This window comes from Aspergillus brunneoviolaceus, assembly GCF_003184695.1.
Source record: "Aspergillus brunneoviolaceus CBS 621.78 unplaced genomic scaffold BO95scaffold_78, whole genome shotgun sequence".
Classification (NCBI taxonomy): Eukaryota; Fungi; Ascomycota; class Eurotiomycetes; order Eurotiales; family Aspergillaceae; genus Aspergillus; species Aspergillus brunneoviolaceus.
In genome coordinates, this window is record NW_020290808.1 from 69,706 (window position 1) to 96,284 (window position 26,579).

The 26,579-nt window shown below is 50.4% G+C and overlaps 9 protein-coding genes across 9 annotated transcripts; 2 read left to right on the top strand and 7 right to left on the bottom strand.

Annotated features, from left to right (window-relative positions):
- Positions 1-142: 142 nt before the first annotated feature.
- BO95DRAFT_373078 (uncharacterized protein) lies at positions 143-935 on the bottom strand (the record flags this gene model as incomplete). Its single annotated transcript, XM_025583030.1, has 4 exons — positions 143-237; positions 299-629; positions 709-770; positions 848-935. The coding sequence occupies 4 exons, from the start codon at positions 933-935 to the stop codon at positions 143-145; spliced, it is 576 nt and encodes a 191-aa protein (XP_025438000.1).
- Positions 936-1,519: 584 nt separating this feature from the next.
- On the top strand, positions 1,520-2,582 carry BO95DRAFT_398212 (cytochrome c oxidase assembly factor 1 family protein). Its single transcript, XM_025583798.1, has 2 exons — positions 1,520-2,106; positions 2,180-2,582. The coding sequence occupies exons 1-2, from the start codon at positions 1,642-1,644 to the stop codon at positions 2,270-2,272; spliced, it is 558 nt and encodes a 185-aa protein (XP_025438001.1). The 5' UTR covers positions 1,520-1,641; the 3' UTR covers positions 2,273-2,582.
- Positions 2,357-3,890, bottom strand: BO95DRAFT_446909 (mitochondrial 54S ribosomal protein uL3m). Its single transcript, XM_025587502.1, has 2 exons — positions 2,854-3,890; positions 2,357-2,752 (listed from the first exon to the last, which is right to left on the bottom strand). Exons 1-2 carry the CDS (start codon positions 3,647-3,649, stop codon positions 2,658-2,660), a joined length of 891 nt encoding a protein of 296 aa, XP_025438002.1. The 5' UTR covers positions 3,650-3,890; the 3' UTR covers positions 2,357-2,657.
- A 560-nt stretch (positions 3,891-4,450) lies between these two features.
- BO95DRAFT_326503 (uncharacterized protein) lies at positions 4,451-4,981 on the top strand (the record flags this gene model as incomplete). The annotated part of the gene is made up of 2 exons (XM_025581856.1): positions 4,451-4,751; positions 4,839-4,981. Coding segments are annotated over 2 exons (444 nt in total), but the record flags the coding sequence as incomplete, so codon positions are not given.
- Positions 4,982-5,278: 297 nt separating this feature from the next.
- On the bottom strand, positions 5,279-9,714 carry phoC (putative cyclin dependent kinase inhibitor Pho81). Its single transcript, XM_025581538.1, has 9 exons — positions 9,096-9,714; positions 8,881-9,003; positions 8,773-8,823; positions 8,571-8,711; positions 8,458-8,505; positions 8,377-8,394; positions 6,020-8,270; positions 5,782-5,951; positions 5,279-5,696 (listed from the first exon to the last, which is right to left on the bottom strand). The coding sequence occupies exons 1-9, from the start codon at positions 9,237-9,239 to the stop codon at positions 5,481-5,483; spliced, it is 3,162 nt and encodes a 1,053-aa protein (XP_025438004.1). The 5' UTR covers positions 9,240-9,714; the 3' UTR covers positions 5,279-5,480.
- A 1,533-nt stretch (positions 9,715-11,247) lies between these two features.
- Positions 11,248-11,727, bottom strand: BO95DRAFT_264831 (uncharacterized protein). Its single transcript, XM_025581539.1, has 2 exons — positions 11,710-11,727; positions 11,248-11,657 (listed from the first exon to the last, which is right to left on the bottom strand). Exon 2 carries the CDS (start codon positions 11,528-11,530, stop codon positions 11,303-11,305), a length of 228 nt encoding a protein of 75 aa, XP_025438005.1. The 5' UTR covers positions 11,531-11,657; positions 11,710-11,727; the 3' UTR covers positions 11,248-11,302.
- A 145-nt stretch (positions 11,728-11,872) lies between these two features.
- BO95DRAFT_456563 (uncharacterized protein) lies at positions 11,873-14,244 on the bottom strand (the record flags this gene model as incomplete). Its single annotated transcript, XM_025588412.1, has 2 exons — positions 11,873-13,167; positions 14,241-14,244. 2 exons carry the CDS (start codon positions 14,242-14,244, stop codon positions 11,873-11,875), a joined length of 1,299 nt encoding a protein of 432 aa, XP_025438006.1.
- Positions 14,245-16,103: 1,859 nt separating this feature from the next.
- BO95DRAFT_456564 (uncharacterized protein) lies at positions 16,104-18,461 on the bottom strand (the record flags this gene model as incomplete). The annotated part of the gene is made up of 3 exons (XM_025588413.1): positions 16,104-16,347; positions 16,414-18,090; positions 18,199-18,461. The coding sequence occupies 3 exons, from the start codon at positions 18,459-18,461 to the stop codon at positions 16,104-16,106; spliced, it is 2,184 nt and encodes a 727-aa protein (XP_025438007.1).
- A 3,551-nt stretch (positions 18,462-22,012) lies between these two features.
- BO95DRAFT_435738 (uncharacterized protein) lies at positions 22,013-25,267 on the bottom strand (the record flags this gene model as incomplete). The annotated part of the gene is made up of 2 exons (XM_025585195.1): positions 22,013-25,120; positions 25,250-25,267. 2 exons carry the CDS (start codon positions 25,265-25,267, stop codon positions 22,013-22,015), a joined length of 3,126 nt encoding a protein of 1,041 aa, XP_025438008.1.
- Positions 25,268-26,579: the final 1,312 nt, after the last annotated feature.

Here is a 26,579-nt window from a genome sequence, read left to right on the forward strand (position 1 = left end):
ACTATTATGCTTCTCAAGCTTGCAATAAGAAACAGACATCAGTGTCATGCTTGCCTAGTGGATGCGCTCGTAGGTGTTGCCTCTTGGTCGGCCAGCCAGGAATGCTTCCTCATTCTCGAAACAATAGGTTTAGCGGGGCGCATTAGGCCCCTTTGTAATTGTATCGAAGAGTCTCAAGATCCTTGATGTCAACGGACGACATGACCCTGCTCGCGACCCAGACAGTCGCTAACATTGCTAGGTAGAATGAGCGACACCAGTCTTGACTCAGGTACGGGAAATCTGGCGAAGTACTAACCTCCAGGAACCGAGGATGTAATCAGCTCGGTGCTGAACCACGATTCTTTGGATGTGAATACAAAGTGGATTAGCACTAAGGATACGCAGCTCGCTGCATTGACGAGTGGAAGAAGTTGCCGGGCTTGGGTGTGGCCATTCGAGTCCACCATGCGTCTTTTGCCCTTGCTATCGTGACGTCGATGCGGTAGATACCTCATGATGTGGGCGGTTGCCAACAAAGAGAGTACACTCACAAGGGCTACGCACCGGTCAATAGTGGCAGATGAACTGGAGAGCAGTGGGAGAAGATAAATGGCCGCGGACAAGAAGGGGATGGCGGCGAAGATAATCTAAACCATGAATGACCATGTTGTTTAGCGGTGTCCGCCACGCTTCGACTTGCCATGATTAGGAAGGGAACCTCATTACACTATATTCAGAATTTCGCTTGTCGTTCAGTAGTTTGAGGGTCTGAATTACGCACTCTTGCTCTGCAGGTCTATTAGTGAATTTCAAGCGTCGCAAGCTGTAAGCCAGCCTTCCTCGCTGGCCAATCGATCACACAGACCTTCTTCATCCAACTCTTCGCGAGCATACTCATCATCTCCCAGATCATCTGGATAGCGGAACGCGCGCCGAAGCCTGGCAGACGCCATCATTTCTCAGAGTTCGGAAGGACCCAGTTATGAGAGGGAAACTCGAGACACCTTCAATGGGCTACAGAGTGATCCAGCGACTCAGTGAGGTCGGGGCCAGGCTCACTTCTGATGTGTTGCTTGAAATACAGTACATTACACAACCAACCGGCTTAATGTTTCGGTATAGTACTTTACCTATCTAGTACGGTGTACAGTACGGAGGATAGTCGATCGCTATCCAATGATTGGCACCGACTGTAATTCTTACGCTACTGGAACTAAGCCCTCCCCAGTAGGCGGTAAGCCATGTGATTCCCCGTATAATCATGTACAGTACATACCAATTTTAATATAGACCCTCATAATCCTAATGAAAAGAATGAAAGAAAAAGACTCCCTAATAAAGGGCCCTACTAGTAATGCCTTCGGCCTCTGAAAACCTCAGTAATCCCTAATGTGAGACGATTTTTACCGTGGACTTGTCTTTTCGAATATCAATACCGGTAGCAATAGAAATTCAACCGGTGTCAATAGCCATCATCTGTACGGAGTAAACTGGTTTGCTCCGTTTGCTAAGCTTGCGACTTTTGGGCCCGCTGTCCAAAACTCCCGAGGCCAAACACCCTCTCGCAGTTATCTCAGAACTCTTTACGCCTCCCAACCCTAGGCCTGTCGATGAAATAAAAGACTACATTTATCTGGCGGGATTTTTACTGTCTTGAGAATGTTGTTACCCACTGCAAGACGGCGCATTGGCGTCCCACAACTGCCTGGCGCTCGTCGCCGAGCTCTTCCTCCTCGTCGCAGCTTGATCCCTGCCCCGCGCTCCAATTCGGGCCCCCTCATGGAGCGTCGAGCAGATCGAGAATTGCCGTCTGTCAACAGCGAGAGCCGCTGGCTCCGCACACTGCCACTCTTCGCGGTTGTTGTGGGCGCGGCTATGCTGGGTATATTCAATTATCAGAAGTCATCTTCAAGCGTGGTCAGCAGCACACTGTATGCCCTGAGGACCTCGCCGAGAGCCCGTGAGATTTTAGGGAATGAGATCTACTTCGCCCAAAAAATCCCATGGATCAGTGGTGAGATGAATCAGCTACATGGACGCATTGACATCTCATTTTGGGTCAAGGGAACCAAAGGGCAAGGCAAGATGAGGTTTCGGAGTATTAGACCCAACCGCATGAGCTATGTGCGTCCCCCAACTAAGACCTCTTTCCCCTCGAATGGCAAATGTAACTTAAGCTAACCAGCAATTGCATCAGTTTTGCACAGAAGAATGGAGCCTGGAAACAGAAGACGGAACAGTGGTGCAACTCCTTGACAGTGATATCGACCCGTTTCGGCACAGCAACTAGGGAAATAATGCTGAGGTTGTGGCGTACATTGTATTTTCTATGTGGTACACGGTGTCTGGGAATCTTTATTTGTAGATATTTTGAGATCTATGTGCATTGTGCTCAGGCGTTCGGTCATTGGAGGGCTTCTCTGTTCTTTCCTTCGCCACTCTTTCGGATTTCGACATCGAGGTTCATAGCACGGCAGGAACGATATGGAAGCAGCAGTTTTGAGTGGATGAAAGAGATCTGATCTGATATGGATATCATTTACATGTCAAATAAAAATGTCGCTCTATGGAGGAAAAAATAGTATGGTGTTATGGTACATCTCACGGATGAAAGAACGGTGAGGGAGATTGGCAATCGGAAGTTGGGCGGAGGGAGAATGCTTTCGAATTGGTTATCAAGATGATTTAGAGACCAGCTTGACTTTCGGCCAAGGCTTCTTCAAAGCATCCTGTATTCTGACAACGCAACCTTTGGGGCCACTGATGGAACCTAGAGTACAGAGATACACAATGATCAGTATTCGATGTCGCCCTACATTCACTCAACTGCAGGTCGAAAGGCCTGCCGGGGACGGCTGGTATGTGACTTACCATTAACCACGACAATTCCATTCTTCTGATCCACTTGAAGTATCTTAAGATTCTGCACTGTGTTCTGCTCATTTCCCATATTTCCCGCCATCTTCTTGCCGGGGTAAACACGGGAGCCACCGCCCTGACTGGGACCTGCGGAACCAAGCGAACGGTGCGTCAAACTGACACCGTGACTGCGATCTTGACCTCCAAAACCATGTCTCTTCATCACACCGGCAAATCCCTTTCCCTTGGAGTTTGATCGCGCATCAACATACTGGCCCACCTTGAACCAGTCGGCGTTGACCAATTTTCCGACAGGCAAGAGGCCTCTCTGATCCTTCACCCGGAACTCGTATATGTGGCGCTTCGGCGAGATCCCGTTGGCAGAGAAGTGACCCAATAGCGATTTGGTCAGGTTGGCAGGCCTCCTCCAGCCAGCGCCCATCTGGACGGCAAAGTAACCATGCTTCTCCAGCGTCTTGTGCGAAACAACCTCAACTCGATCTAGTTGGAGGACGGTGCAAGCGATACGTTTCCCGGATGTCGCGTCGTACAGACCGGTCATTCCTTTCTTGATCGCAATCGCACCAGTGCGCAGGGGAAGCGTGTTAGCCTTGCGCTCCAAGGCCGCCGTGGGAGTCGACTTCAAAACAGGTAGACCCGGACCGATATCGAAGCGGGAGGTCTTCGGGGGGTTCAATGAGCGGATACCGAAAGTGCGAACGGGGACATGACCATGGACGGCGGAACGAGGGCTCCGGATGGAGCGAAAGGGAATATGAGCCAGCTGCCCGAAAAGACGAGGCGACATGGCGAAGCTTAGCCAACCAACGGGAAGAGCGGGAGCAGGGGCTTGTGGTGGTATCGCGAAGCCGTGATATGGAGGTCGTCGTCCTTTTTCCCAGCCGAGATTTCTGGAAGGCTTGCGGAGACAACCTCGAAGGCGGTGAGTAGCCCCGGCGGCCTGGCTGCGCCAGGCAGAGAGATGCTCCGGTACTGAACAACTCTCGCCAGTTCGTCGGAGTAATTACCGAGTACTCCGTACTTGGGCATACATTCAAAATACCATACATACAGAGCCTCTTCATGCAAAATTCCTGGCGGCCAAGTCGGTCAAACACCTGGTGGGCTGGCATCGGAGGCCGGATGCACCGGCACGCCGATAAACCGGGATAGATTGCTTATAGTAGCGAATAAATATCAACTACTTACCTCGATAGTTTCTCACTATCTGCGCCCGGAACGTCATCAGACAGCAATCTTCAATTCCGCTTTTTTTTTTCTAGGACGCCTAGCCTGCTGCGCGCCCAGTCACCTCATTCTGAAAATGCAGCCACGTCGTCCTTTCCTGTCAGGTTTGCTCTTTCAGCTTCCCGGCATAGCCAGAGGAAATTTGGCTATCCCGAAAACATCATCTGCAACGAATTCTATTGCCTTCACTCGCGCCTTTCGATCCTCCGCACCGCACACGTCAATTCTCCAGCGGCGGGCGATCTTCCCTCAATGGAAGCAGGCTCACGGTACTACTAGCGGCACCATACTTCCTAATTGTTACCGACCTCAACAACCATTCCGCCGGTTCTTCCAGTCGTCCCGCGCAAGACACGCGGCGCAAACACCAAAACCAGGCGCTACACTGTCGCAGCGGTTGCGTAACCTGTCGAAAGAGTATGGCTGGTCCGCCTTGTGGGTGTATTTGCTATTGTCGGCCATGGACTTTCCGATTTGTTTCGCCGCTGTTCGTCTGCTGGGCGTAGAGCGAATCGGCTACTATGAGCACGTCATTTTTGAGTCTGTCAAGGGAGCGGTGGATGCTGTCTGGCCGAGCAAGCAGGGTGCCAATGCAGACTCGGAACAGGACAAGAGCTTGACAACCAACACGGATACTCGGGAAGGTGCGGCACAGGCGCAAGGTAACGGCGAAAATGCTAGTAAGTGTCTTATGTTAAGCCCTTCACTCATTCAGGTTTGGCAGTGACTAACTGCCATGGCTTTTCCAGGTCTATGGACACAACTTGCACTTGCCTACGCGATTCACAAGAGTCTCATCTTTATTCGAGTACCCTTGACAGCAGCCATTACCCCTAAAGTTGTCAAAGCTCTGCGACAGTGGGGTTATGATATTGTCAAAGGCAGACCGAGGGGCATGTAAGATCCTGCGATTTCTTGTGAACATCAGTCGGACTGGCGGATACACACAAGCATCCGCCGTTTTCTTTGCTGCATAGCGTTCGGTCATGCTAGATATGACATGATAGATAATTGTACACTATCTGGTATATTTAATTATTTGGGACAGAAGATTCCACGCCTCAAACATTGAGCAATCAACATTCGCGTCAGAACTTAGCCACCAAAGAAAGTTGACTCAGAGATGTGAATGAGAAGGCACCATAGGCGATGGGTTTCATGCAGACAACCACAACAAATAAGGCAGAGAAAGAAATGTCAACGTGTACAAATCATCAGAAGCGGCGACACACAGATCTGAATACATGAAGACATGAAGATGGCAAGGAGATCATAATCTGCCGCTGCCCGTGTTTGTCTCGAAATGGGTTCATCCTTAACGACGATAAGTGAACGAGATGCAAGGTTGCATGGGGAAGGCGGCCAAGGATGCCAGAGAGTCGATTACCAGTTCACATATCAATTGTATCATTGAACCTTAGGATGCCGTTGGCTTTCATGACACCGTTGACACCATCTGGCATGCGATATGCCCAATCCGCCACACCCACAGGATCGGTAGTTTGCAAGACGTCCATTCTGTCAGGTTGGTTGGCATCGTCCGAAGTATCTGCCACCAACACGAGGCCAAGTTCCTTTATTGTATCCACCAAGGCGGGCACAACGTTCTACAGACAACGAGTTTTAGTCCCTAGCGTGAAAAGTCGACCCAAATGGTTGGGGAGGCAAGCACATGACAAGACAAATACATACCAGTAGGCTAGACCGACATATTAATCCCATGAAGTTGTTGCTCTGCGCTATTCGGGCGGAATCCTTAATGGACATCGAAGCTCGTCCGCTGCTGTTAACATCAGGAAGTGCGTTGACATCACGGGCTAAGTCCCGAATCTGACCAAGATCATTGCAGAGTAGAACAGGGTCTCAAAAAGCGAGCTACATCAGCGTACTTCTCAGGAGAAATTAAGAAGGAATTGAGAGCCTGACTCACAGTTGGGCTGCTTCCAGTTCAAGGCAATGCAGATATTGGGATTGTAAGAAGTGAAGACCACAGAACGCATGATATCAGGGCTCTGGTCGCGCGCGATTCGAGCGTGGTCAAAAACTTCTGTGAGAATAGCATCCGCAAAAGTATTAACGTCCGGCAGGGAAGCCATGTGTGATGCACGCTCCTCCATCGCCGACGGGTATAGCACGGATAAATTGACGCTGACGCTGAGCGGTAAATGATGGAAAACGTCTCGCAAAGACAGAAATGAGGAAGCTAGCTGACGATGAGCTTGGGCTAAGTCGTTCAAAGCAGACACCCGTAAAAACCGGAGCATTTCGAGATGATCCACACCGCATTCGACGCCAATTGCTCGAAACTGGGCGTAGGTAAGCTGACAGATTGGTATCTCAATGCCATGATACTCGATCGCGAACTGGGGGTAAAGAACAGGGACCCGGTCTCGGGTCAACTGCACAAAGAGCTGAATGTGATCACCGGACAAACTAGAGCCTGTGACGAGACCATTGTGTTCATGATCAATAGCACTAGTCGCCTTCCAATATGTTGCGAAGTGGGTAATCTCTAGCGGGTCGCCGTGGTATGGTTTGATTACTTGAAAGTTGAACCGCAGTTGACCAATAGATCGTAGCCTGGGGTCAAATAGTGGTAGGGAACATGTACCAGTGCTGGAGCTTTCCGCTTTGAACATATTGGGAAGCGCTACCGTCTTCGCAATCACTTTAGACCCGAAAGTAGGGAAAATTTCGAAATCAACGGCGAAGGTGTCAAGGTTGTCAACATGGAAGGATATCATTCTCGAGTCTTCCTGTATAGGGAGCATTATGGTACGTGGAATCAGATCGGAGAGCTTGGAGGATATGGTCAGGCGTGCAGCAGGATGCCGACCTGCTTGATCGAACAGAATCGAGCCAGTGCTCCCTGGGTCAAACAAGATCTGAATGAAAACCTTTTTATCCAGGAAGTTGTGACCATACCGTCTCAAGGGTATGATTGGTGGCGGGAGGGACAGATCAGGGATGCCATCCGCCATATCCATGTTATCCGCATCTGTCAAATCATTCAGACCAGAAGCATAATCATGACCCGAGTCTTGCAGTTTCACGCCGTTCAGAAACCCAAGAGGCTTTTGCGGAGACTGTAAAGTTATGCTATGGGACCAAAGCAGAAGCATACACTCCAAATGGCCCTCCCACGCGGCGTAGTACATTGCGGCAAGACATTTCTCATCCACAGCACCGGCATCAACGCCCAGTTCCAGAAGCGTACGTAAACAATCCACACAGCCCTCGCTGGCTGCATGAAATAGAGGTGTCCATTGGTACAGTTTATCACGTTGGTCCATGTTAGCTCCGTGTTGTTTGAGGAGAAGGAGCAGTTGCGGTGACTGGGAAGCTCGTGCCACCATGTGTTGGGGGTACAAGCCCTCTGCATCGGGAAGCAGCCTCGCATCGCGTTCTAGCAGCATTTGGACGATTGGAATTGATCCATACTGACAGGCGAGATTCAGGGGGATATGATCCGACTCGGTATTTGGGTCGATGCGGGCATTGTTGCAAAGCAGTTGCTCCGCGCAGGCCAGCTGATCCTTAACAATGCTGTGAATCAAGGGCGTGAAATTGTCATGGTCCATCACATCAATTGTATGAGGTCCGGCCTTCAGCAGTTCCCGTACCATCTCTACCCGACCATGCATACAGGCGTAGTGTAGAGGCAATCTACCGTAGACATCACATCTGGAAATATCGACTCCTGCTGTTAGTCCTGCCTTGAGAACAAATTCCCGACCGGAAATGGCTGCTTCGTGCAGGCAGTTGCGTTCATTGATATCATCTTCAGCATTTATGTCAACCAGGCCACTTTTCAGGAGCACTGCAAGCACTTCGTCAGAGAATTCATTGATGGCGGCGAGGAAGGTGCGAGTGGCACGAATTGAAGCGTCCGGGGATGATTGTAACTTTGCTGTCCATTCACGTAACGCCTGAAGGTTCCCTGAACTGGCTGATTGCAGGATTTGTAGATCGAGATCTTCCTCATCTGGCCCGAACGATTGCGAGGCTGCACTCCTATCCACTGGACGAATGGTATCAAAATGAATATTTTCGCCTTCCGCCCATGCTTCTAGCTCCAGCCGTGCTGTTGTTGCTCGGTCCGACAGATCTCGCAAAACGTCTCTATTGAAGCATGGCTGTACTTCAACAGCTCGGTGAAGATATAATTCTTTCATGCGAGACTAGAAATTCCGCACATGTAAGCAAAAGCATGGTAGTACAAGGCTGAATGCAGCGACTGCGCCACGACGGAGAAAGGAACTTAAAGAAAGATCAGGTTGTCCAGACCTTGGAAGTTTTATCCCACTATGACTACATGGTTAGCTGATTTAAATCGCAGATGGGCGCAGTTTCCAGTTGGAGACGCACCTTCTTCAGAATTTTCGACATTGCCGTCTCGTTGATTTCAACAAATTGCTTCGAAAGATTGACGATTTGTCAGAATAAATCATGTGCAGCCGCAATGCCAAGTCAAAGCTCACTTGTAATTTATTGAGATCACCATCGAATTGCTGAAACCCCTCGAACAGCGAGACATAATTTGCGGGCGCTTTGGAGTTTGTCACTGCTCGCGATTGAATGACCCTTTTCTTGTCGACTAGGGTTTTCAGCCGGAGTGAGAACTATGTGCTGCCATCAGTCTCCCATGGTTGTCACAAAAAACACTACATGGCATCAACGTACCTCGGCTTCCTTCTGTAGATAGAAGGCATTGACTTTTTCAATCTCCCGTTCCTGGATTGTGCGGTCAATCAGAATGTCTCCACGGCCAAGTCCAGCACGTATCCCTACCAGTCGAAAGAAGAACACCTCTTTATTCGCCCGCAGGGCAGCTTGCGCCTCAGGAACATCTTGCGCTGCACCTGCGACGCTTTGTGCCGGGATGGTGGGCGTGGCGCTCAATTGTTTGATGAGCTATCACAGGTGATTCAGTCAAACTAGCTCTCAAAGCAGCACGCAGAGTGGGGAAGTGGATTATGCAAAGCAAGTGGAGAGGCTTGACCGACCTTCTTTAACGCTTTATAATTCACGAAGCTTGCAGCATATTCAGGGAGATCGAGCTGTCTGCGCTGAATTTGTTTGCCGAACTTCCTTTTTCCCGCATCATCAGGGTCGGCACAGGGAAGGGCGCGGGGCGAAGGAAAGGGCATCAGACTCGTAGGTGGATCCTTACATCTTAAAAGACTCTGCGCTGCGCTGCGCAGGACGTAGCGATGGCTTGGAAGGGCCTTTGATGCACTGGAGTGCCGGGCGATGCTGAATCAAGCGGCACAACACAAGCTATAACAATATTCGTAAGCCAAGAGATAGGTGAAGTAGAAGGCAAGCACGAATATGTCGGTCACCCCGAGCTCGAAGAGCAGTGGCTGATGGAGGCGATTTCGGGGGATGCCCTCCACTCGAAGGAACAGTGACGGGATATACCAAGAAGGAAGAGAAAGAGAAAGGAAATAGAAGGGGGAGGGGGAGGAGCGAGAGGGGTAGGGGCGGAGGTGGAAAGACGAGCGACGGACAATGATAATGGGGAACCGAGACAGAGAGAGAGTGAGTGAACCTTAGCGGCACTTGTTTCAATCGGACGATTGTCTAGTCCCAAAGAATGACAGACCACCAAATGACCGTCGCAGAAGCAGCAGTGGTACCAGCTGTGCTCCGTGCTAATGGCCGTTTACTACCAACTTGGGGTAGAAGAAGTACGTAAGAAGTAGGTAGGCTTGAAGGGCTCCCGTCTGAAGGGCCAGAAGCACTGGAACCAAGGCGAGGGGGGGGGGCACTCACACCTGACCTCGGGAGGGAGCACGGGGAAAGCGAAAAAGAAGACAAGAGAGGAAGGAGCAGTAAAGAGAGAGGGGAGTAGGAGAAGGAAGGGCCCACGAAAGCGAATCGTTGCTGCTTCCTCAATCAGTAACGGTAGGAGGTAGGTAGTAGCTTGGACCTGCTAGTTACTCACTTACCGTATGGAGTCTAAGAACCAGGTAAGTCTGGGCCCTGAGGTATTAGTACAGTGCTTGGTAGGGACTCCTAAAAGTCGCTCGGCACTTGCGAATGAGAAGATCAGAAAGGACTCGTGCCGGGGGGAGGCGCACGGCGGAGTGGTGTTGTTGACCGGCCAATGTCAAGTCAACGGTCAAAGTGAAGGGTTGAAGTCAATCAATGACCCATCACTGCATTAATCGATAAGTTCCCTTAGTAGGAGATGTGGGGAGCTCTGGGTAGCTGTTCCCGGCCCAATCACCGCTTCCAAGATGCCCACGTTCTTTCAGTCTCCCGTCGCGGATGCAATGCAGTGGAGTGTCCATCAACCTTCCTTGAATGATCATACACCTGCTGAACCTACTACGCATAGCACGGAGTGCAGTAGGGTGAATACAACACCTTTTAAGTAGGTCGGTACTGGTACTGTATGTAGGACCAAGTAATCCAACCATTTGTCTGAATGAAAACCGATGGACTTGTCCCCTTCTTGGCCAGTTCCTAGGCGGTGACACGTGCACCGCACTGCTTTGTGCCACTTTTCTGCCATTTTGTCTACCAAGCTACTTGTGCGGTACATATAATTATGCCATACGTACAGTACTTCGTTCCCTTTCTATTACCGAGTAGAGTACAGAGTACGTACATAGTAAACATGCTATTCCCTTTTTGGTTTCATCTCCCCCGTTCTTTTTTCTTTTCTGGCCGGCGGCCGATCCTTGGCGTGCACTGCATAATAAAAAGGAACTTGGTCGCATTCGGCCTAATGGAGCAGTAACTCGGTGCCTCGCAAACAATGAATCGACCACGCTCTCTACAGCTCCCTAAGAACAACGCCTGGTTCTGGTTGTGATTCCGGTTGCATGCTAGACGGCGGGCTATTGCTCTTCCCTTGTGGCGGATCATCCAACGGAGATCTTGATATGCTATACTTCGGGAATATCGCATACCTTGTTGCTTACCAGGATGCACCAACTATCGAGCTTAAGGTGAAACCAACATGTTCTAGACATATGAAGCCACATTTCCTGCCGCATTCGACGGTAAGGATGCCGAGGATGATGGGCAGTATGAGGAGACTTATTTATGGCAATGGAACCCCCCCCAAAATCACAACTGCCCCTACTTGAACGATGTTGAAAGCTACAGGCTTGTCACATACTGAGTTTGCGGTTGAGGCACACAGGTTGCAGCTTTAATCGAGCCAATAGAATTCCAGACCATATTAAGCAAAATTTACCTAGGCAGAGCAAGAGTGACAACCATAGAAACAGGAAAAATATATTGACCGGGGGGGGTAGGAAAACAACACAGTAGCCTTTCTGAAATGCAATGTCAAAGGGGGTAGCTGTGGAATTGTCATGAATGTACAGGTTGCAAGTGTGAACTGAGAAGGATTTTCAGATATCAAATCGACAAGGGGAATCAAGTGAGCACCACAGAGAACAGTGATAGTAAGCAAAAACATGGCCGATATAGTTTCAACAGAAAGAGTGTAAAAATATAATTGAAAGATAGAAGAAGGCAAGACAAGCCAGCCTGATGATGATACGTTGGCGACCTTTGCAAGATCGCAGGAATTTGTGATTTCGAATGTTGATGCAGTCCCTTGTAGGTTGAGAGAATTGGCATCTTCGATAAAGGAATGTTAATTTGGGCAAAGAGACAAGGCGATGCTTGATTCTTGATCCCCCATTTTCTTGGCATAAAAGTCAACCCACTTGTAAGGACCGCATGAGGTTGAAAAGCACCTTATACAGGCTGGAAAGGTGTGTAGCTAGGTGAGAAAGAAAAGGTACAATGTCTGAACCTAGAAATTCTGGGCAATACCGGCATTTCCCTGTCGGGGAAACACAGCGGGATTTTCAATCCGGGTGTTACGCCGTGCTTGAACATCTCGAATGACCGGGGGGGCACCGCCGTACGGACCGTCACCATAAGCCCCATACTGCGGTTGAATATCGCTATAATATGGATTATCGTCATAAAAGCCACCGGCAGGGTGTGTGGCAGACATATGGCTTTCGTCCGAGGCCTCCGATCGGTTGGCTGCAGAGTATGCAGATGAAGCATTTGATGGACCACGATGAATATCGACGTTCCGAGTGTTTGTCGCGGCTGCTGGAGCAGCACCAAGGACCCCGATCGGTTCAGTCTCGCCTAACGTACCCTGGCCCTCGGAGTACTGAATAGTCCCGTCACTCGGAGTAGTGGCATGGTGATACCCAGGCGCGCTTCCGGCCTCAGACATAGCTAGCCCGACCCCAGCGCTACTCGAAAGATTGGTCGATGCTTTCCGGCCTGCTGACGTGGTACCCCACCCGCGATACCCGGAAGTATCATCCTTGGGCTCAAAAGCACTTCCGCCCATGATAGGTGGAAGGGATGGATCGTTATTCGGGTTAAAGCCATATTCCTCTACCTCTTTTCTTCTTTCCTCCTCTGCCGCCTTCTTCGCTTTCCATTTCCTCCAAAAATAGAGGGCAGCCAAGACGATGAGAGCCACAGATGCGACAGGCACAACTACTGCGACTGCTATCGTGCCAGCTGCTGAAAGTCCGGAAGAGCTACCGCTGCTGGTACTCTTCGAAGTCCCTGTAGCCGATGAGCCGCTTCCAGTGATAGAAGCCCCGTCCGCCGCCGTCCCCGCAGTGGCTGTTGGAATCGATGTGTCCGTCGAGGTTATAGTGAGGGTTTCTACTCCCGTAGAGCCATTGGTAGGTGTTTGTGTTACGACAGTTGTGACGACATCGACGGTGTGGCTAGTTTCTGACGCAGAAGTGCTGGTAGGAACAGGATCTGTTGTCGTTGACGATGAGGATGAGGTTGACGTTGTCGATGTTGATGTTGTGTGCGATGAGGTGCTCGTCGTCGTAGGTTCCGCCGGGGCTATTGTGGTCGTCGAAGATGATGATGTTGAAGAGGTATAAGATGATGTCGAAGATTCGGTAGTCGTTGGCACTTGGGTTGTGGGTGATTCCGATGTTGAAGATGTTGGGACTGAAGTCTGTGTCGGCGTTTCCGGTTGAGTATCGGCCGAGGTAGCGGCAGCGGCGGCGGCAGTATTAGCGGAAGTTGCTGCCGCCGCAGGTGCGACCGCAGCAGCTATTGCCCTTGAGTCAGTAACTTCGTGAGGGAGCGGAAGGAAGGGAAGAGGAACAGTGCCCAACGCGATAGACGAGGAGCATTATGGGCGACTTCATACCGGAGGACGACATCGTCCAGTCAGCCTGAACAGAAAGGGCTTCCGACGCAGAATGAACGTGGATCTATTGGGCGGAGCAGTAGGCCAGGATATGGGACGAGCAGCGAAGCGTCGGTCACCAGGAAAGCCAGGCGATGACGCCAGAGCAGGCACCTTCACAAAGGCGAGGGGGGAGAGGGGGTTTATGCGATCGGGGAATTATCGAGTGTAGCCGTTCAAAACAGAATTGAGGCTGAGGAGCACTTGCAGCAAAGGTTGGCGAGTGAATTGTCTCGAAACAAATCGAGAAAAAAAAAAGGTGATGGTGGGCAATCAAGAGCAAAAGAGTGGATAGCAGAAGTCGGATTGCAGCGGACGTGCGCCCAATGGAAATTTAGAAAGATGGTCGGCAGATACAGTGAGACCAGCGCGTGAGTAGGAAAAGTTGACGGAAGACGACCTAGTCAATGGTCAGGGGAAGAGCCCGAGTCAAGTAAGTAGACTACGTAAGGTAAAAGGTCCACCGCGGTGCTAACCAAGGACGGCCGAGAAAGACGATAGAGACGAGAGAGTGTGAGAGCGTCAAGAGAAAGGGTCGACTTAACTACCCCGGGGGCGATGGATAAGAGTGAACTGAACCAATCAAAATGGCGACTTACCGAGATTGAACTGGGTGCCATGAGACAGTTGAGAAAAGTCTCATATTAGACCAAGAATGCTAGGTGCATCGCCACCAAGTTGAGACAATTAGAGAATATGAACGAGTGACGCGAGAGGGAAGATACAGTAAGACGAGGAGAAATCAAAAGAAGGAGCAGAAAGGAGTGATGAGAGTGAGCAAGGCGAACAAACGAACAAACGAGCGAGCGAGCAAGCAGGAGAGCGCGAGAAGAGAGGGGCAGAGAGTAGGAGGAAGCGGGGAGTCTAGAGTCCTGCAACCAGCAGCTTCATTGGCATTCAGGAGAGAAGAGAATTCGGCGAAAAACCACAACACCCATGGAAAAGGTCCAAATACTTGGGTGGTGAGCCAGGAACGGGCGAAGAGATCTGAATTCGGCTCCGTACCACTCAGTAATAACAATCATAACTACTTTGGGTAAGGTGGAATCAGCACCTGCGCAGGCGCAGCACCCGTGACCGTGGACCACCCTGCCAGGTACCGGTTCCGTACCGTTTGATACCTTCAGCTACATTCTTTTGTCTGTGTCATGAATTGATGACCTTCGAGACCATCACGTCAAGGTTGCCGGGTGCATTAATAGTGTAACTAACGGTAAGAGGTAACAGGTAGCCAGAACGAACTACGGAGTACTGGCACCTACTACGTAGATATGTACTGTACCTTCAGCGTTGTGCCCGGTACCGGACCTGACACTCTTCTCTTACCATTGGTAAGATTCCAGAATACTTACTTATCTTTGCATTGGTCGAACTTTTGTCCCCGCGCTAAATCGAGATTCGAGATTTACAATAGTCATACTCTGCTGTAGTACTGTACGAGAACAAGAAGTCTTTTGTTCATCATGTCTGTATGTACATGGCAACGCGTACGCACACCAAAATATAACTACCTCTCAGTACAGTATGTATGAGTACATGTCCAGTACATCCGATAGGTTGAAGTTGATAAATATAGCAACACTGATGTCAACGGTCAACCAGTTAGACCCGACCCGATCCGATCCACCCTGCAACCAGACTATGGTGTCAGTACCGTACATTCTGTCATTCTCATCAAAAGGTTGGTAGATGATTGTGTGCCCATCGACAATTTTAATATAATCAGTAAATGCTGTGACGGTGGTTGTTGATCCATTTCAATCGTCCACCGTTGTCTATGTTGCTGTAGACTACTGTGCCTAGATATGCTGACCCTACCTTTCTCACTGGAATTATACCATGCCCTAACATCGATCCAAGTCTCGAGTATACATTTCCGTGGTTCACACACATGCTGGCCCAACAAGTCGTGCTCATACTTACATCTGCAGTAAGTGACCCTTCAACTTTTCTCGGCGAAGAATGGTTCGCGTCGCATAATACATTAGTCAGACTCTGACTTGATGCTGTGACTGGCCGTCACAATGCCTCTAATACGCAGAATATTCATGGATCAATAAGGTCAGAACTTACAATAGGGATGGGGCTTGACTTTGACAGAAATATCCCCTATCGATCGGGGAGGCAAGCAGCTCGTACGCAGAAGCTGTCCGTCGAGCCTGCTTCACCACGCCACCTTTCACTATACATCATCAATCTGGGGAGCAGATCTGCAATTCTACTTCAGAATAACCACGAATCCCTCAGTATGGACTAGGATTGACAGTGTCGTCGAAATATATCACAGCTACCTCGAGGTCACCCCAACGGAAGCATGCCCTTGAGCATCAAGACCCATAGTTATCCTTCAGCGGGCGGGCCTGATTGTGTAATCTACAGCCAATTTTCACAACACATCGATGCAAGTCTTTCAGGGTGACAATCACCTCAGACCTTCAATGTCATGAGGACAATACAGTCCAGTCAAGATACTTATATTGGATACCTGCAGGTTAGCAACCCACTTCTAAGATACAGCATATGTGCAAGTAGTAGATGATAAAACAAGGCCATTGAGACCGAACGCCCAAGGGAAGCGAAATTTGAAATGAAAAGGGCTTCCTTCATAGATTCTTTACGCCACTGACGTCAAAAATCGCAAGTTGACCCGGATCCCTCACGAAGAGATACCGTGATGTTTTAGGAAACGGGAAATAAGTCGTGACAAGGTAGGCGGTTACCCAGATGAGTGCAAAATCCTGGAGATCATTACAGTGAGGGGAAAATTTGATGTGTTGCAGATGAGTTGGCACTCCGACTATTGCTGCATATCCCATTTAGGGCGAAGGTTTGATATCAAATCATCCTTGGTGCCCACGGTGCCTGGGGGTAGGCGGCTGACGCGATATGCGCCACTGCGGATATTGTGGAGATGGGCTGACGAGATTCCGGTATGGTTGCTGCGGATGCTGCCGGCATCGCTGCCGGCATCGGTGTTCTTGAATCGCGGCGGGGGTGCAAAGTCCAGAGTGTCGTAAGCACCAGACTTTCGCAAAGCGTGCCTGGACCATAATCAGTACCACATAAATCCCCGCATTGAAGCACGACAGAACGAGATAGACACTTACGCGCTAGGTAAGGGCGATAGATCGTCAAAGGCTGAGACGAGAGGAGAACGCGCTGGGGTCAACGGGCTGAAGGGCTGAAGGCCACCTAAAGGCGTGTCTGGTCGGCCTTCCCTCAAGTCCTTGTAGTTCTTGCTGGGGGCATAATCAATCGCCGTCATTATAGATTCGTCTTTCAGCATATGGGGCGTTGGGAGGATCTGAAGTGGCGATGGTGGCGGCGCCGGCTTTCGAGGCTTGGGCGGACCTGGTAAGCGGCCAGAGGCGGATGAAAATGCACGCAGGCCAGGAGAATTGAATCTATCACCGAAGCCACCGTCTGAGCCAGTGGCCATGTGACGAGCGGCACCTTGAAAGCGCGGAGGTGCACGGGGTGGCGGTGTCATGGCACGGCGGGTGACTGGCTCCGCGAATGGTGCAGGGACAGGACTGAAATGCTCTCCGGTGGAAGGATCATAAACATACCCGCCCTCAGCAAAGGCTTCAGGGCCAGCTCCTCCGTAGTAAGTGTCGCGTCCAGTACGACTTTCATCGAAGTACTCCTTGTAGAATGACCGAATACGATTGGCACGCTGTTCAGGGTTATCAGAAGGGTCCTCTGGCGGCAAAGGTCGAAGACCGAAAGTCAGCCGGCGCGTGTCACGGCGGTGGTCAAGACTAGCATTCTGGACTCGATCCGACGCGTCATGACCCTGGAAAGAATAAGCCACATCCTCGGGGTTGCTGTGAGTACCATATCCTGTCACGCCATGCACATCGATTGACGGGATCGCATGACTGGACTCTGCGTCTCCGTAATCACTAGCCGCATCGCTCACTGGGAGTGATATCCGAGGGGTAGGAGTCGATGTAATCTGCGCAAGGTGCGGAGTTGTTATGATGGGAATTGAAACGTGCAGCGGGGCAGGCGCATCCTGAGCAGAGTTCGACCCTTCTTGCTGGGCAACACTACTGCTAGGCAGAAACAATTCCGGATCTTGTGACTGCTCCAAAGGCGCGGAGGACAAGATCAGCGAAGGAGGGTCATTATTCGAGCTGCCAATCGATGGACTGGGTTTAACATGACCACTACTGGAGGCCGGTTGTTCAACAGCGACATCTGACACATGAACAGAATTTGGATCTTTTGAGAGATCTACATGGAATTGGGCTTGTGGATTCTGAATTGGACTTGACGGACTTTCGGCGTTACGGTCGCTTTCAGGATGATCGTAGAGCGGCGGGGATGAGCGAGACATTCGTTGAGCATTGCGAAGCAGTCCTTGGTTCATATCGTCGCATAGGGGTCCCCTTCGAGTTGATCCGGCAAAACTGGACGCATCGTCCTGAGGACCCCGGGAATGGGATCTCAAGGATGCATTGTCCCCAAGAAATGAGGTTGCGTGTCGATACTTGTCGTCATCGCCGATCATAGATCTTGATAAGGATTGCAAAGATTCTCGCGAATTGTGTAGTCCAGGCGGGAGGAGGTATGGACTTGGCCCTATGTCTAGGGACACTCCCTTGGCATGGGCACCATTAGTCTTCTCGGCTTGTTGCATGGGTTTCGTCCCGGTGGGTGTCAGGTCTAAGCCGAAATCGAGAGATTTATGCTTGTCGTTGGCATCCTCGTTTCGAAGCTTTTTCACGTTCTTGCGGTGGAAGTAAAGCAGGACCGCGATAGCACACACGACGGGGATCCTGAACACCCATTAGCCATAAATGCACCAAGCGTACGACACACCGAATGGAATCATTGTTTTAGCCTCATCGCATCGGGTCAGGAAGAAGAATAAATCGAAGACATACACTACACCGAGGACAACCGGCAAGGTTGTGGTCATCATTGTGCTCGTGCTTTTTTCACAGCTGTTACCACCACAAGTTGAGGTCGCAGTGGCAGTAGCGACAGACGGTGCAGGGTCTCTTCTCAGCAAAGTTGGTGCGGGAGAAGCAGCAAGGAAGCGAAGACGATCGCGAGGCACAATGTCCGGCCGTAGTGACAACACATCTCTCCCAAGATGCGTGCCCCGGAAGGCCCTGTGCTGATGTCGATGAGTTTGGTGGTACATGGGTCAACCCGACACTAGCGGGCGGCGATCCTGAGAATTGACACCCTGAAGGTCAAGAGGCTGTTGTCTAGAATGCGGCGGTGCTGGCGTTGCAGTAAGATAAAAGCGAGAGATGTCCTCAGCTAGATGATCTGATAGGACATGGGCTTCCGACAATATAGGACCGCTGGCCACGTAATACCCTGGATACAGGTGTGAAGATCGATGGCTTTGGAGACTGTAGAGCAAATATGGTCCGTATTCGGTTCCGAATGAATGAGGACAGTGGCGCAGGACAGGTTTCGAACAAGGAGTGGACAGGAACCAAGATAGGCTCCCAGTAATGAATGGCAGCCGAGTGCCCAAGCACCAGCAAAAGAACGGCAGTACAGTCCCCAGGACGGTACTTGGGGAGAGGGTAAAAGGGAGGTGAGGGTGGAGAGGGGAAGGGAGGCAACTAAATGTAGAAAAAGAACGACATGAAGCACCCAGCCAAGAAAGAAAAGAACGAGATTAGAAAGAGGAGAAAGAAGGGGAAAGAGGAAGAAGAAGAGGAAGAAAAGGAGAGGAGGGGAAAAGAAGAAGAAGAAGGAGAAGCAGCCGAGAAGTGACAACGGCAGGGGAGACAGAAAAGAGCAGGGCAGAGAGCACAGTGGAAAGGCGCGAGTAAGCCGATTGTCGTATGGAGACTTTTTTAGTCTAGGTACTCCGTAGTTTACCTATTAGACTAGACTACGACTCATAGGTACTAGGGACTCTACTAGGTGAGTACTAGCGGTCTGGATGACCCGTTTCATTTTCCAGTCATTTTGTCAGGTTCAGGTACTAACCAATTGTGGGGAGGAGAGGGGAGGGGGGCTGTGGGGAGATCACCGCATCCATAGTGTACAGTATCGTACCATGCCGAGATCAATTCCAGTCGGGTATAGAACAGAATTGCTTCACTTTGTTTTTTTCCAGTACAAGCATGGGCAGGGGGGGGGGGTTTCTTATCCCGTATCACTATGCTTGTGCTGAATGTCCATCACCAGCTCAGAGGCATTGTCACTGCTGCGCAAGTTGTGGGTTAAATTCAACCTCTCCTATCTAAATTTCAAGGCGCCTTTGCCCGGTGCCACTTAGGACGCCTTAGCGTGAAAAAAAGTAGGTTGCCTTGGCCCTTGGTAGATAAGTAGAACTCGGGGCTAGAACTCTGGACGCTTGACGGTCGAGAAGTTGCTCACCTATCTCCATCTCATGGGGCGAATTTCCTTCTCGAGTATGTGCCCCCTTAGAGGACATTATCTGCTTCATCTTGACATTCTTGCTCGGATATAAAGCGAGACCCATCAGTATCAGTAGCGTTGCGCGAGCCACTTACCCTTATTTGATAATGTTTTATCTTGATTGCAGATTCAGGCATGGTTTCAAATCATCTTCCCTGGCATCTAGTCTCGGAGGATAAAAATTAAAAGCAAGGATAAATAGATATAGATCTGGGAAAGGTACATATTACAGTATGATGTACGTATACGTACTCCGTGGATAGACCAGTTCTCCCCTGAGTGCGGCGCTGGTGCCGGGGAGGGGGGGGGCGCGCATCCAGCCAACAATAACAACCAACTGAACAACTGTAGTTGCGCAACTGCAGGCAGAGCCGGGCAGTCGGTGGGGTGGCTAATCTTATATTGGTTTAGTGTCAGGAACCCGCCCCCAGCTGAGCCCAATCATCAACCTTGGAAGGATTTCCCCCCACCTCCCTGAGGAAATTAGCCTCCACCCGCCATGAGAGCCAGACCGCGTTGGTCGACGGGAATTCATTGACATGGCAGATTCCAACCTTGAATGTATCCACCTAAGATGCTTTGCTGTCTGTAACCTTTGGTAGGTAAGGTACTACCTTATCCTAGATAGATTCCTTACTATGGACGATCCCTGTAGGCTGAGCATCCATGCTTACTACATACTACTAGTTAGTTAACTTACTAACTTAGGCAAGTTACACTTGCTTATAGGTATCTATACTGGTACTTTTTCTCTCGCTTCAAGGCTGGACTCGGGCAGAATCGTGGCTCCTATTTTGGGGACATGATTCCTGGTCTCTACCTCTACTAATTGCTTCATGTTGATAAGAAGATCAGGAACGACCAATAGGACGCCTAGCATATAATAATTGATCGCATGCAAAGTACAGAGTAGTTGTACAGACAACAAGCATGTGCTAGGTCCTACTGTACTATTCAACAATAATGCCAATAACAATAGCAGCAGCTGCTGCTGATTGACTGGCTGTCATGTTGGTCTGTAATTCATTACCAAGCTACGGAGTATCTAAAGATAGTATCCATTTTACTCTATGATGGTAAATTCTAGGCCACCTGTACTATGTTTTGATTGTACAGTACGGTAGCTCCAACAAGGAGAATCACGCGTTAGCTTCATGCTAGCAATCCATCAACCTGTGGCCTAAACTCCCAATACACAGCCTGTGTTTTCCCCTTTCCTGGTTATTTCGGATTTGCCCTAGCATACAATGCATGGCTTAGGCTATGATACTCGACCATGGAAGCGATTATCTATTTTTAAATGAATTAAGCATTGTAAGGCATGATAGGCAGGTGAAAAATTGTGACAATGATGTGATAGAGAAAGAATGAATTTCCCCTGAACCAGAGTACCTGCTATTTCCTGAACAAACTGCCCACCCTGAAACAGCTTCGAATCCTGTAGAGAGTAGCTGGTTCAAAGATACTCGGGGGTGGAAGACTGTTTCTTTGTCGCACGTTCGTCCTAGGTTCTAAGAGGGCTGAATTGTACTGTACGAAGCGTACCAAGCCGCCTTTATCTACTTATACCATGGCTTCTTGGTACATCGTAAAATTTGACTATTAGCTACTCTACAGTACCGTGGTTGCAGTCCTTTCGTCCTCTTTCCAAGCGCCACGATCTTTGTACCCTCCATTTGATGCCTGGCTTCTGAGATCAGAGGCTTAGTGACGCAAAAGTACGGACCTTCTTAACAGTTGTAATGACGGTACTATGCAATGTCATTGTGGTCTCCATTTGGAGACACGATGAAAGGTAACTATGCGTTCTTCTAGATGCAATACTCCCTTCTTCCTCCTTCTTTTCTAAGATAGATAATAAGCCGCTCAGAACCGGATATCCGTACTCCCGCACAATGTAAGACTTGGAACAGAGATTGAAGGAGAGAAAAGTCCGTATGGAAGCTTAATGCCCGCTTCCAAATTAATAGCACATCATATGATCAGAAGGTGATCCCCACAAACAAACACTTCCCACGATTGTACAGGAGTGAGCCACTCAAAGTATAGAAGTACAGAAGGAGATGTGCCTATGACCGGTGCACAGACTGAACGCTTGGATAGTCATTCGAGCGGAAAGTCCTTGGAGAGGCTCAATCAATCGGTAGGAGAAAGAGCGAGAGCTATCTAGGTAGTGAGGAGAATAACTTGTATGTCAGATATCCTTTCTCACGTTAGCAGGCATGCCGAAGAATTCATGTCTGATCAAGAAGTATGATTGCGTGGTAAAGCGGGAGTTGTGAATTGAAACAGCCAAATAGGCATGTCTCATCCGGGCGGGGTGAGACAGGTTGCATCATCGTTATGAGGCCGATCGAAAATCCGACTAAATGGGGGATCTGACGGGTGTAATTCACTAGGTTCTGTGGCAACACCCTCGGCTCTGCGAATTTCTTCTTTCAGTGCACGGGTCACAACACCAGCGCGTACAACAAGATCCCGGAGAGACTGTGTATCGAAGGGTAGTTTTTTCGAGCGTGGAAGGTGGGAGTTGGGGACTGGAGAGCCGTCTACGTTGCGCTGTTGATAGATCAGATCCAGCACACAATTTGGCTTTGTTGCGGCCTCTCTGTAATCCTGACTGGGAGCAGTGGTAGGGCGAGAAGTTGAGTTGTCTGAGAACGATAACCCCCAAGAGCCTCCACTGACTCGTTTCCACGGGTCATGCGAATTCGAAGAATCGCCTTCTGATTCATCAAAACTGAACGTGAGCGACGATGGTGATCCAGGCGGGGACTCGTTGTGGTCGTCATCATTTAGCGTGGCTAGATTGACAATACCTTCTGCCTCTTTCCATAGCTCATTGGAGGAGCCCCGAACAAGATTGAGGAAGCTTCCCTGGTGCCGAAGGCGCTTAAGTTCTTCAACCAGCAATGTCAGCTCCTGAACCTGTCCGAACTGCCCATGGAGACTAGCTTGACGCTCCAGGATGGCTGGGGGAACAACCATGCCGCGGCGTGGAGGGTTCTTGTTCGGCTTCCTGACCTCGGTAGCTGGACCCTCCTCGGAATCTTCAAATTCGAAGTCGCTGTCCCAGTCTTCACTAACACCCTTGCTTCCCAGGCCCCACGTCCCGAACTTGCTACCTGATGTCTGGCGCTGTTCGATAATGGTTGTGGGATCTCTAGTTACTGGAACGCTCTGGCTCCGAAGGTGCAAAGTGCTCGGCGCCTTCCTCCCGGGTGCACGGCTGCCACGGGAGTCAGGCGTATGTTTCCCATGGACAGTCCGGGGCCGCCCGTCCGGTCCGGAGCCCTCACGGTCGCATCTGGGCTGCTCAGACCAGTCAAAGATATTCATCTTAGGAGAAGTATCAAGCACGTCATTATTGAGGCTGCGGTCATCCGATATCACCGGCGACTGGGATTGGACCTTGGTACTCGAAGCCCCTGGGGAAAAAAAGTCATTCAAAGGATACGGTCCGTTCGAGCTCATTCTCGTTGGGGGGGCGGTTGCAACGGATTCACTGGGCAGCGCAGCTAACAAACTGCGCGCATCTTCGTCATCTGTGAGATCAGACGGAAATGATATAGTGCTTTCTTCTTCGTGTAGGTCTGTTGGGACCGCAGAAACGAGGGATGGCATATTGGTGGGCGCTTGGGGAGCATCCATATCACAATAGATCCCTGACAGCGAGCGCAAGGTGTTGGAAATATACGTATTCGGCCCTGCACTCTTCGAGTGGTTCGTCTCCCCGGGAGTCACTCGAGGAGCACCAAAGATGTTTTCAATTCGAGGCGCATAGAGACCCGGGTTGCTGCTGGTGGTCATATGGGTACGGACTGAATCGAACGCAGTATCGCTCAGGAAATCTGATTCATCCTCATCCCCAGAAGTGAAAATGTTCGTCTCATCGGATCCGATCACCGTGGACGCAAGCTCTGATGCAGCTAGTGAATGACGCTTGGGCCGCTGGCGAGTTGAAGTTTGAAGTCTGGACAGAGGAACCGCATCTGATGTGAAAGGACGTGCGCCAATATCGTGGAAGTGGGCCATATCTGATCCAAAACCTTGAATACGGAAAGGTAAGGCCCGGTGTCGTGAACCTAGCACATCCGTCATCAATGACATAGGAATTCCCGCTTGTAAGGTGGCTGAAGGGTGGGTGAAGAATGTCGGGTCCGTTATATTACGCCTTTCACGGCGCCTGGGTGACGCTAGGATAGTTCCTTCCGTGCTCATACCGAACGGAAGGGGCGTCGAAATCGCCCGTCTCTTTGAAAAGACCCGTGAGCTGTGCTCAGAGCCATGGATTTCCGAGGTGAGCATGAAAGGTGTCGAGGGGCTTTGAGGATCTGCGTCCTCAGCACGAGATTCCGCTTCACAATCAGCCCTTTCCGGTGGTATGTGGTCATCAGGCGGTTGCGAAGCCTTGTCGCCAGAAGTGAATGGGTCACGGAACTGAACTAGCGAGTCAAAATTCGAGGCGACTAGGCCGCTAGTCGTTGCAGGTTGCTTTGTCGTGATGGAGGTAGCCAGTAGAAGTGCTGGGACAGAGCCACTATTCGGGACAATTCGTCGTAGTCCTTGATCTCTTGGCTTTGTTGCTGCGGAGAATCTGCGAGCCAGTCTGTCTGACAGTCCATCCAAGGTGGCACTTATGTACGGTCGCCACGCATGGTCCTCAGGGGCCGCAATAATGTTGTCAGAGGTAGATGGGGAGTACAGGACCAAGTTCGGTTCGAAATTCAAGCTGTGTGTCGCCTTGTGGCCAAAATTTTCCGATCGCTGATAACTGGTAGCAGGCCTGCGGAAATTAACCGTTGACGGACTCAGTGGCGCGACGTCCAGAGGCGGTTGAGTGTTAGCATGTTGCGACAGAGGCCGCTTGAGCATTTTATGAAACCTGCGCTGCGTCGAAGTCCGGGGACTGACTGGAAGAGCTGGGCCGCTGGGTGACACAGAAACGGGCGACTGGTATGAGCTACGTTTCTCTGGCTGAAATGAAAATCGTCGCATCCAGGAGGTTGATGATGGCCGCCGAGCCACCTGCGAGGCCATGGCAGGGCTATCGTTGGCTAAGCGCGGAGGGCCAGCCAAAGTTTGTCCACGGCGTCGCAGTCTTATGCCTGCAAATGATGGGTTTCTCGAATGTTTCGATACCTCCCGGTGTGTTGTATTAGAGTGACCATCCTCATGATCTTCGGAGAATTCTGCTTCGAGCGGGGATTCGGCAGCTGCGGTTGAGAACGGCTTGCGCAGAGCTGGGTGTACCCAAATCGAGGTTGGAGAATCCGGTATATCTGTCGCCGTCGCACATTGATCCTGGAGCGGGAGGGTCCTCTTACGGAACCTGCTGGGCTTGGAGGGGCTTCGATCCACGCGACCGAACGCGAAGCCTGTTGCTGCAATACCGACGGTGCTAATGGCACATAACTAAGAGAAAGCAGACCAGTCAGATGCGCGTCTGATCGAGGTCACGTTTGCGCCGAGCAGCAAGCACGAATGGCAGGCGAGGCGGGCAGATACTGCGAAGCTCTTAATTCTCAAGAACACGGCACTTACTGTGGATACATGCTCCATTCTCAAAGGGCGCAGAGAACAGCGTCAAATACCACGAAGCTCAAGTCCGCAGCATCGAAATCACTTGTGACCTGACCTCCCATCTGCATTATCATGCACGAGGAGGATCAGCTAGCCTGGTACATATAGATAGATAAGATCCTATCCAGAGGGAGGAGAGAGAGATATGCCGACACAGTCTGATCTGAGGTGTCCAGCGCGGATGCGGGAAAATGCACGGAGACGACCGCTGGTCTTGTAAAGGTTACTCTTACAGTGCAACAACACTAGGCGCGAGATTGTGTGCTTAGATTGCGTGAGGGCAAAGCGCGTTGGAGCCAGCTCTGAAGGCGGGGGAAAGAGCTCAAAGAAGGAATGGAAACCGAGATATAGAAAGGAATGTCGCAAAAGAATGAGAAGGCGAAAAAAACAAGACGGAGTGCTGACGGCAGCGACCCAATTTTAAGATTCAGTGACCCGGACAAATCGCAATAATCTCCGTCCAGGTGAAGAAGGGAGGGTGAGCGCGACAGTGGCTATTATTATCTGGGAGGAGGGGGGGTAGGAAAGGGTGGGAGAATTAGTAAAAGAGAAGAGAAGGGGAAAGGAAACAACAAAAGTAATTAGCAGCACCGGTAATTTAGCGATAGCTAGCTAGCCGGATAATAAAGAAGGATTAAGAAGAAGGGGAGGAGGAGGAAGAGGAGGAAGAAGAAGAAGAAGAAGAAGAAGAAGAAGAAGAATAATAAGAATAATAATACGATGGAGGAATAATAACAACAGAACCCAGAGCCGGTCATCGATCAACACTAAAGCCCCAGCCAGCAGTGGGACACGGCGGCCACTTGCTTTTCCTTCCCACGGGCGAGGTTTGTCTGGTTCTAGTCTAAACTCAACCACCACTTAATGACTGGAGAGGAATGAATCACGCTAGGAGTTCCCACCCCCCAGCAAAGCACCCACTGCAGGGCGATTTCGATGGATCGAAGATGAGATGGATCATGGATGCGATCTCCGTCACTAATAGTAAAAAGTGGTTGCAGGTACCCTTCGAAGGAACAAAATAAGAGTGAAAGTGACAGAAAGGGAAACAACGGCAGGCTCCTTCTGTGAAGCTCCCCTTGAATGCCTACTAGGTAACTTACCTACTACTTAACCTGATCCCAGCGAAGGAGAGCCCCCAACAGCCGCGGGGATTTTTGGACCTAGCTTTGTTACATCTGCAAGGTCAGGCATTGTCAGTCACCTTCTGACCTACCTGTAACTCTTACCGGCAAGTTCGGCAGATCGCAGCCATGTTAATTGGCGAGGAAGGAGGGAAAGTATGAGTGGA

Excerpts from the sequence above, each read along its gene's own strand:
- BO95DRAFT_398212 (XM_025583798.1), top strand. The coding sequence starts at position 1,642 with ATGTTGTTACCCACTGCAAGACGGCGCATTGGCGTCCCACAACTGCCT. Across the intron at positions 2,107-2,179 it reads GACCCAACCGCATGAGCTAT|TTTTGCACAGAAGAATGGAG; the intron begins GTGCGTCCCCCA and ends CAATTGCATCAG.
- BO95DRAFT_446909 (XM_025587502.1), bottom strand. The coding sequence starts at position 3,649 with ATGTCGCCTCGTCTTTTCGGGCAGCTGGCTCATATTCCCTTTCGCTCC. Across the intron at positions 2,753-2,853 it reads TGGAATTGTCGTGGTTAATG|GTTCCATCAGTGGCCCCAAA; the intron begins GTAAGTCACATA and ends TCTGTACTCTAG.
- phoC (XM_025581538.1), bottom strand. The coding sequence starts at position 9,239 with ATGCCCTTTCCTTCGCCCCGCGCCCTTCCCTGTGCCGACCCTGATGAT. Across the intron at positions 8,824-8,880 it reads AGGTGTTCTTCTTTCGACTG|GAACGGGAGATTGAAAAAGT; the intron begins GTAGGGATACGT and ends CGCACAATCCAG. Across the intron at positions 8,712-8,772 it reads ATCTACAGAAGGAAGCCGAG|TTCTCACTCCGGCTGAAAAC; the intron begins GTACGTTGATGC and ends GGCAGCACATAG.
- BO95DRAFT_264831 (XM_025581539.1), bottom strand. The coding sequence starts at position 11,530 with ATGTTTTTGCTTACTATCACTGTTCTCTGTGGTGCTCACTTGATTCCC.